This window comes from Olea europaea, chromosome 2 (genome assembly GCF_002742605.1).
Source record: "Olea europaea var. sylvestris chromosome 2, O_europaea_v1, whole genome shotgun sequence".
Classification (NCBI taxonomy): Eukaryota; Viridiplantae; Streptophyta; class Magnoliopsida; order Lamiales; family Oleaceae; genus Olea; species Olea europaea.
In genome coordinates this window covers 25,953,338-25,963,243 of record NC_036238.1, presented here as the reverse complement: position 1 = coordinate 25,963,243, position 9,906 = coordinate 25,953,338, and the positions used below count along the sequence as shown (strand labels likewise).

The 9,906-nt window shown below is 34.8% G+C and overlaps 2 protein-coding genes across 2 annotated transcripts; both read right to left on the bottom strand.

The window, feature by feature from the left end:
- Window positions 1-1,629: 1,629 nt before the first annotated feature.
- Window positions 1,630-5,052, bottom strand: LOC111368355 (heparanase-like protein 3). Its single transcript, XM_022989589.1, has 9 exons — window positions 4,447-5,052; window positions 3,846-3,882; window positions 3,575-3,758; window positions 3,347-3,495; window positions 2,955-3,185; window positions 2,687-2,876; window positions 2,473-2,598; window positions 2,283-2,382; window positions 1,630-2,179 (listed from the first exon to the last, which is right to left on the bottom strand). The coding sequence occupies exons 1-9, from the start codon at window positions 4,681-4,683 to the stop codon at window positions 1,814-1,816; spliced, it is 1,620 nt and encodes a 539-aa protein (XP_022845357.1). The 5' UTR covers window positions 4,684-5,052; the 3' UTR covers window positions 1,630-1,813.
- Window positions 5,053-6,671: 1,619 nt separating this feature from the next.
- On the bottom strand, window positions 6,672-9,565 carry LOC111368346 (nucleolin-like). The gene is made up of 3 exons (XM_022989580.1): window positions 9,394-9,565; window positions 7,350-7,402; window positions 6,672-7,274 (listed from the first exon to the last, which is right to left on the bottom strand). Exons 1-3 carry the CDS (start codon window positions 9,508-9,510, stop codon window positions 6,956-6,958), a joined length of 489 nt encoding a protein of 162 aa, XP_022845348.1. The 5' UTR covers window positions 9,511-9,565; the 3' UTR covers window positions 6,672-6,955.
- Window positions 9,566-9,906: the final 341 nt, after the last annotated feature.

Sequence of the window (9,906 nt, the reverse complement as noted above, 5' to 3'; positions counted from 1 at the left end):
CAATCACTTTAAGATCTTACCACTTTGGATCACACTGTGACTGCTACACGATTGAATGCTAAAATTTTTAATTATTTGGCTCTCTTAAAACTATAAAACTGCAGTTATAGCTGACTATCTCGCTGAATCCAAAGTGATACTGAACTCTAATAATAAGAAGTTACTTTTAGTTTAATTTCACTTCAACTTTTCCTTAATATACTGCTACACCAACAGATGTTGTAGTAAGAAAAGTATCCGTTACAGTTCTCATCATTATAATTTTTATATGGAACTCATACAAGTTACTCAAAAATCCCGTTATTGATCTAACGATGCAGAGGGAGTCTCAGATAGCCAAAAATAACATTCCAACACTCGCATGTTTGTTTTTGTATGTTAACATTGAAGAAGGATCATCTCTATTTACTGTTTTTATCACTGAATGTTGGGTCGAGTTTCAAAACTTATGAAGCAGGTCGAAGACAAATCTTCAAGTATGATCTCAACTTCTTCTAATATTATGTTAAATCACATCGTCCAAAATGTGGATATAAGTAATGCAGGATGAGATAGAGTCACTGCAGAAGAATCAAACATATAAGTTGGTGGGCCTGGATGCGCTAGCGTTTGGCACATAGGGCAGTGGTTGCCCAGGTTTATCAGCCTTCATCATGAAGTAAATACTTGTGGTTGAATTTTAATAACTTCAACTAGAAGAAATTGAAGAAATGCGGTTGGACTTATCAATTCTCCCTCTCCAGTCGCATTTAAATCAATTGTTATCTGACAACCAACCCTGCTATGTCTCTGCACAGCTGTAGCTTCTAAAGTATTAGTTAAAAAATAAATTTATTTATTTAACTTTTATTTCCAACTACACAATTTTGAGAAGGAACTCAATCATGTAGAATTGATACTTAAAGAGCTAATAATAGTATTTTTTTCCATAAACAGCACCAATATATAATGAATAAAGCTACTTGTACAATGGTAAAACATCCAAAAAGTTTCACCACCTATAAAGACATTGCTCAATATCTTTTCTTCCTTCTTTTGATAACAATGTATACTTGGAATCGACATAAATGGATAGGTAGAGACTACAAGTGTCATCATGTTTTATTTTGGATCAAACCCATCAACGCCTTTACTATTTCTTCTCTCTTGTTTCGTACTTGCAACCCTATTTTTGTTGTCTTGTGGTGATTCAATCTGCATGGCTTTGACCTCCACGGTCCACATTTCCCAGGGACGCCATTTGTTATGGAGTTGATAAACCACTTTTCTTACAGAGACATTTACAGATACAAGTGAGCACAATTGTCCAGGTTCGAGGAAACGTGCTAAATGGTTTTATGATGGTTTCATTACTTCATCTACTGCTTTAATGTTCTCCTTGATCTTTTGGGTAGTGTGTGCCCGAGAAAGAAGGCATTGTGCATACGCCGAAGGAGTCGACCATCAGTTCAGCCCTGAAGCGGAGAAGGATGATCAGTGTGCGTTTCCTTGGATCGCACAATTTTCAGTTGTAATCTGAAAATGTTAGTGTGATCCTTTACGGTGTAATTTCTTTGTATTCAACAAAAACCATTCTTTAATCTCTAAGGTAGGCAAAGGAGATTTATGTATACCATGTAACTAGTGATCTTTAAAAATGTGATCAATTCACCCTCTAGAAACTAGCATCCATCCATTTTTACATGTAATAGTCATAGAATCACTTTGTTCTTTAATTTCTAATAAAAACACACGTGCTAATTCTTATTAGCTCAACCACCAAAATGGGGTGAAAAAAATACACAGGACGACTTAAGTGCTCGTTTTCCTCCACTTATTTGCAAGCTGGGAGAGCAACATATGGCATATGAACAAATACGATGGAGAAAGGAGCAACTTTTACAAGTTCAGATGAAGTTACTGTAATAGGTTCCAAAGGAGGTATAGCCCCAGATGAATCTAAGGTTAATGCCTTGCCATTCAGCAGCATAGTCTGGCTTTGTATGTTTCCATCCATTGCAGTTAGGTGGTATTCTTCTCTTGTTTTGCGAGCTTCATTTGCCCGAGGCATCTTAATCACTTTCGATCTATGCCCATGATGTCCATGCTTGTGCCGGTGCAATAGAGTTCCATTAAAGTCGACTTTTGCATCTACAGTATTTTTGCCATCTAGATTTATCAGCAATAAAGTGATACCTTGCTGCAAGATAGAAGTCCCAATTAGGACACCTAGACAGTTTCTTTCACAATTATACAAAGAAAGACAATTTATTATTTAATAAAATAGGTTTGATCAAACTTACGGATTGCTTCGCACAATGAGCATAAGCACGAATCTTCTTCGTCCCAGAAAAATTTGTTGACAGAACAGATCTCCCCATTAATCGGTGCCAAAGAAGAGCACTACAATAAGAAAAGAAGTATTAGGTGCTGCACAAGAGTGAATCACGGTAAAATAAAAATATGGCCAATGAACAATTTATCTCAATGAACCTGTAGTAATCTGGATTTGGAACAAAGGTCGTGGTATTAAGTAATCCATAGTTGCCACCAATTAAAGTTTGTCTGCAATATGTTTTTGTATCAAAAGTTGATGACATCCCGAGTTGATCCAGATACCTGTAATTTAGTGCCGAAAAAGTATATCCTTGAGGTATAAGAATTGAAAACTCGTAAAAGTTGCATGGGAAGGAAGCATTGGTATTACCAGAAACTGAACACAAATGCATTTGTGACATGATTGCGGCCACTGTTGTAAGCCCCTCCCGACTCACCAACCCATGCAACTGCTGAAGATGCAGAACTCCTGAGGATGTTCTTGAGGCCCCTAAATGTATCAGCCTCACCATCAAGATAAGATGGATCAAGAATCTTTTCGATAAGGTGCTCATCGACTCCTACAAAGAAGAAGAGAAGATTTGTATTCATTTATAATCAACTGGTGAATCAAATCATATGTTTGCTAGCTGAAATACCTGGGCCAAGATTATATATGTGATGAGTGACCACATTCAGTGATCCCTCGGCTTTATCTATGAATTTTTTGAACCAGTTCAGTTCATAGAATCCTCCTGGTGCTATGATTCTCGGTTTGACATCAACTCCTTTGTAAATGTCTTGTATTAGGTCGTGCAAGACGATTGTATCCGATGCATATTGATCTGCTGCTACTCGTACCCCTACCCCATCTCCACTCAGTTCATTCCCTACAAAGAAATGGGGATCAGCAAAAAAATTTAACATCTGAAAGTTTGTTTGATTATTATCAGTTTCCATACAATTTTCACAGAGATTCTATTGAAGGAGTACGTGGTGACATGCACGAAACAGGCATGCTACGTTAAGAGTAGAACAGAAAAATTCTTACCAAGTTCCCAACCATAAATGCTATAACCCTTTTTGACAGTGTAACGAATAAGAGAAGCAGCATTTGTGGAACTCCAAGCTCCCACGGCAGAATTATCCGACTGTATGGATCTTCCATTCAGTGCATTTAATCCAAAAACAATTAAAGCCCTGAATTGAATTCGCAAAGGCGAATGTAAGTTCCAATGTCTCTTTGCCTATTCGAATTTAGACAATGATATGCTTTTACCCAGATTTATTAAAGAAGGAATTTAATTCATCCCATCTGGACAAGGGAAGGCATCCCTCGGTGAAACCAAACAACTCCGACGTGTTTTTAGCAAATTGAACGCAGGGTTGCAAATGGTCTTCAGTTTGATAGATTACTTTATCTTGCAAAGTGCCACCCAATCTGATCTTTAGTGGCGAAAAAGCTACATGGTTATTAAAAATCTTAAAAATTAAACTTCTGCCGCCCAATTCGAATTAAACAGTGTGTAAATATGTGAAACAATCCTTACCTTTTATTGCATTCAGGAAAACAATATTGCTAAGATCCTGGACACAAGAAAGATCAAACATATAATATCATGTATCTATTTTTATTAAATTAATGTTAACAAATCCAACATTAAGAAAGAGAATCGTAAATAAATTACCTGCTTGTATCAACTGAATTAGGAAACAAACACCAAATAACTGAATCAAACGAATTAGTACAAATATTTAGCATGTTAATAGAAACCCCCCATGTAATTTAAATCTACCGTAAGGTACAGACGAAAAACACCCATAAGCATTAGAATGAAGGAATAACCAACAAGAACGAAAAACAGAGTATCTTCCAAGAACTAAACCGAAATCCTGAAAACATTTATGAATTAAAAATTCAAGAATATCAGCATAAATCTGTCAAAGACAAGATTTAAACGATATAAACGCGTCCGTTCTGACTTGTAGATCAAGTCGTTCAAAATAACGTATGCACATGTAATATAAGGCTTTGATCACGTCAGGGGGCGTGTTTCATTTTCTAAGCTAACATTTATCTATACACAAAGACATACTCGCAGACATGACATATAGAAGAAGAAGGCAATTATTCGGGAGAGAGATGTATACCAAATTAAGCATAGACGAATGGTCCCAGCTACAAGTCCCATAGTCACACTTCTCCGGCGGCCACCAGTCCATGGTTGCACATATAAAATCACTGTCTGTCCTCCCAATGGGACTCTTCCCATCAATAAATACAGTGTTAACAACATTTAAATATGCAGTCTTCAAATCCTCTGCATACACAAAAATGAAGCTGCAAAATAGCAAGCTAACCACAAAGTGAAATACCAAAGAACCCATCTCAAATGCTTGTAGTAATCCTCAAGTTCTCTCTGTTAACACATGCCCAGAATCATTTAAGATACAAATTTACAAATTTAGATGAAAGAATGGTAAAAAGACAAAGATAAAAGGACGTTTAATGAGTTACGAACGGCCAATTTGAGATAATATAAGTTACAACATCACCATTTATTAAAACCAAACGTTGACAGTGACGCGGGTATAGGGGTTCAAGATTTGGTGAATTAGGGTTCATAAGAATTGAATAATGTGAAGTTTGTTGGCTGTGGGCCATATTTGTGATGCTTTGCTTCAGAAAATGTGTAAAAAAGTTGACAGAATAGCTGGAGGAAAGAGTTAAAGAACAGTAAAGCAGCAGTGTACTGCTGGGTTTCGTGTTGTGGGGTCTGGTGCCTGGTATGGCGAATGCATGTATCTTACTATTTGTTAACAAGAAATCATTTATCGTACATATCCCGAGAGAATTTGCCATAGGTAGTGTTTGATTGGGTCATTTTTCATGAAAAATGGAATAGGTTTTCCATCTTTTACTCAATTAATGGTGTTTGATACCATTTATTTTCTATGAAATTGGTTTTCTTGCTTTTGTTGCCATATAGATATTTTTCATCTAATTGAGGAAAAATGACCAATATGGTGAGAATTCATTTTTAGGTAGCAATTTTTAATTTAATTTTATTTTATTTTGGTTGAATTTTAAGAATTATTGTAAAAGAAAATTTCCTTTAATTGACAATTTTCCTGTAAAACAAAGTCAAACGAACATCAAAAGATAAATGATTTTCTTGGGTTTTTTGTTTTTTGTTTATTGTTTTTTTTTTTTTTTTTTTTTTTTTTTTTTTTTTTTTTATGATGGAAACAAATTCTATCCTCAATATCAGTATATATTTTATCCCTTTAATTAATAATTTTCATGTAAAACAAAATCAAACGAACACCAAAAAATACTTTTATTTTAACATTTTCCACGTAAAAAATTATACCAATCAAACACAATAAATTTACAATTCCCAGGAAAACAATTTCTATGTAATTCAATTCCCTAAAATTCATTTTCTTTCCACCTAAATTTTATCTTTGTAATCAAACAGACCCTTAGAGATTTATATATAAACAACTTACCATACCAACGTCTCCACGTGATCCATTTTGTCCCCCTCTTCTGGTGAACTTAATTCACCAATTAATCAATTAATTTTATAAATTATTATTTTTCTTGTGGGCCTTACACCAACTACACATGCACAACAAATTCACTAGTAAATTTCGATTTACAAAGGTTATTAGCCTTGGAGGATTGAAATCAAGAAGTGAATTTGTTGTAATCGTTGATGGGCTAGAGACAAATTCAGTATACGAGATATTATAATACTTTTGAATAAAGGAAAATGCTGAAGAACTCGGGATTAAATCCCGGGTTCCGTTTCAAAGGCAGAGGTGGCAGAGCTTCTACCCCCGATTTTGATGACGGGCCCCCCAAGACCCAAGTGCAGAAGATCAACGGCCGAGGTGGAGCTCGAGATTTAAACTCGGGCTCTGTAGCACGGTTAATGAATAAATCTCCATATTGGTGTATTTGGTGCATAACATTGACAATGGGTAAATCATGTTTGGGCTGACCATTTACTGCCCTTATATATCTTGAATAGGTTAAGGGTGTGTTTGAGCCCCATTATTTGGCATTATAATGAAATGAATAATGTCTTTTTGGAAAAATGAGTGATTGAAAAATTTTTGATTTACGTGTAATATTATTTTATTTAAGATTGTGTGATTAAAGCTAGGAGAGAGAAAAATTTAATTTAATTTAATGTAATAAGAAATAATGGACTCAAACGGGGGCTAAAGTCCACATCCAAAATAATATGTGGCAATTGTGAGACTTAAATGTAATTATCTTGCTCCGACTTGGGTCTTCTCTATTAGTTGAGACCAAGCTCATGGTGCTAGTGAAGAATTTACAGCCCAGTGACGGAGTCGACGTATTAGAATCGACTCTCAAGGTAGATAGGCTACCATCCTATATTAAGCTCAACTGTCACATAAAAACCACACAGTGTTGTTAAGAATCCCCATTCATTGCATAAAAGGGAACACATAAATCTGTCAAATGAAAAAAAAGTTCATGAATCGGGTGGCCAAATACCCTATTCTATCAAGACAGACCAACTAAACCTTCCTCACCCTATTAAATCTTCTCGACCTAAAGAAATAAGTTGAATAAACAGCTATTGCTACTTCATTTCTTCCTCTTCACTGGTGCTTGATCCTAGTCCTCCTTATCCTCGTCTTCTTCCTCATCGTCCTCATCATCATCTCCGTCATCTTCATCTTCATCTTCATCTTCATCATCCTCCTCATCATCACTACCTTCATTGCCATTAGCCTCGGGATCCACTTCATCATCATCCTGGTCATCATCTCCCCCTTCTTCACCAGATAAGTCCTCATCATCCAGATCATCATCATCATCTTCATCTTCATCTTCATCTTCTTCTTCTTCTTCTTCTTCTTCATCCTCTGTATCACTTCCGTCTTTGTTCCCTGGCCCAGGCTTTTCCACTCTAAGAAGTTCGTCCATGGGAAACCTGCACATGTTATGAATCTCACCTATTTCACAATTTCCTCGTGCACATTGAAGCATAGAGACAAACTATAAATACCTTTTTCCAGCCAAGTTTGGCAGCCCATCAACGTCGCCCAGCAGAGATGCCGTCTGTGAACATAGCATTGTCAAGGAAACTTAAACAAAGTATATGCATCCAAATCAATCAATAACCATTTACTTGGGTCAGATTACTGATATGTGATAAGAGTGATATGAATTAGCATGAAATCAAAATTGCATAACCTGCACAGAAATTTCTAAGCTACACATATGATTAAATCAGTAATGACGTCACAAAAAGTATGAATTAAGAATAACATAACAGCCAGATACTTCAAATGGCAAATAAAGGTTCAGTGTACGACTAATTCATGCAAACCAGACCTTAATGCATGTTTGTAAAAGATTATAATCTCCTTATAATTCACAGTCAAACATTAATTTAACCACACATGCACAAATACTGCCACTTATTGTCCACAACATTTCATGGGAACCATCGCTCCTAATTATTATCTCTCTGCGATTTCTCCCAAACAAGCACTTGATGATTCATCAGCTGAAAATAAAAAGCATGACCAAAGTTTCACATTAACAAAAGGAAAAAACCAGAATACACCAAATTACACGCTGCAGTTGGCAGGCAGGATTCAAAACATAATTCCTCAATAAAAGGTCAAAACCCCCCACAGTGCCAACATAAATCCACTGCACAATATACTGCCTTCACACAAAGCTTGTAACATGAAAACCTCTCTCTTAACAGGGAAGAAACATAATGCGACAAGTTTATACACAGCTCACAGGACGAAAAGGACATCATTAGCAATAGGCCTTGACAGATTCCAAAGGACCAAAATCAACAAAACTGATTTCCATGGTGCAAAGCACGCATAAACAAACAAACAAACAACTGAATTGTCAATACAAAATTCCATGCCATCAACATTAAAATCTTTTACTTTCAAAATACATCTCCATCCCAAGCATTCATTCCTGTTCATGTTTTTATTTTCACCATTTCTAGCTAATAGAACTTTTCTCAGTCTCCAAACCTAGAGTGCATGTGGTCAATTGCATGAAACAAAATGGCTAAGTGCCAGAAACATGACCAGTTTATACTGAATAGGTAGTAATCATATGAACAGTGAGCTCCCATGAAATTTAGTGAAACCGTAAAGAGTATCATATTTTAGCTAATTACAGCAGAATATATATGTTTCTGTAACTATGAAATCAAATACATCAGCGTTAACCAAGAAAACTTATTTTACCACAAATTCAATTATTCCCTCAAATTCAATTAAACGCCTAAGTTCAAATTATTTAAACTAAAACTAATGACAATAATATTAATAATAATAACCTTTCAAAGTTTAAACAGCTTAACAACCTAATGAAAACATTAATTACAATAAAATATCAGACGTTCATTTAGAGTTCCATTTTTTGGTTTTTCGTTTCTCCAAGCGGAATAAACTCTAATCTCTAGTTATCACAAAGAAGTCTCAACATAATTTTTAAGGGCTTTGCATACTAGTAAAGTGATAAGCAGTATTTTTAAACACTACATATAACACCCCTAGACAAAAGAAAGGCAGTAAATTGTCATGCGTTTGAGAAAATCTTAAACACATTCAATAACCATAAAATACCAAAGCCAAAAAATTAAAATAATAAAAATAATAACAATAATAATAAATAAAGATTCAAGCACCCTTCAGTTATAAACTTAAAATTCACTCATCTTTAAATAAAAAAATTAAAACAGAAAATGTTATAAGCAATCAAATAAACAACTAGAAAAATAGAATCAACGACCCACAATTTAGTGGGAAAAAATCGGAAAAAAAAAATTGAAAAAACGTACAGTTAATTCATGGAAAAATTTATACGAACCGTTACTCTACCAATAAATTTGACACAGTTATTTAACAAATAATAGTCACCTTTAATTTAATTCAATCCAATGCTCAATATCTTATGGTTATAACAAACTCTCATCTTAGTGGTATACATTTTTAGCGTTGGATTGACCTAAATTAAAGATTGTGATGTCAAATTTATGAGCAGGAGCAACGGTCCCCTAAGTTATATACCAGCATTAGAAAGCGAGCAATAGACATTTGAGCAGCAACCAGAATGGTCTGAACCAATGCAGCTTCCATTATCTTCCTCGAAGCATTCACATCAGAGCTCAATTTATTAACCTCCATTGTCCCGATAAAAAAAAAAAAAAAATCCCTAAAAATCTAAAGATATATAGAATGAAAAGATACGAGCAAAGTAAAATATTGACTAGGGTTTTATAGTCTGAAATTGGAATTTGTCGCTGTGGCGGGGTAAATTAAGGAATGGGAAAATTACAAACAGGATCCCTAATATTTGTAAAATAGAGCAATTAGGTATCTAACACTACAACCAAACAGATTCTAATTTTATTTTCCAATAATTTCCCTATTTTAGGCAGCTCATTTTTTACCTTAGAAATCATTCACTCATGATCAGTGCCTGTTTGAGCTCCTTTTTTTTTTTTTGAGGAAAATATATTTTGAAATTATGATTTTTTTGAAAATGTAGTTAAAAATTGAAAAAAAATTGGATTCACATAT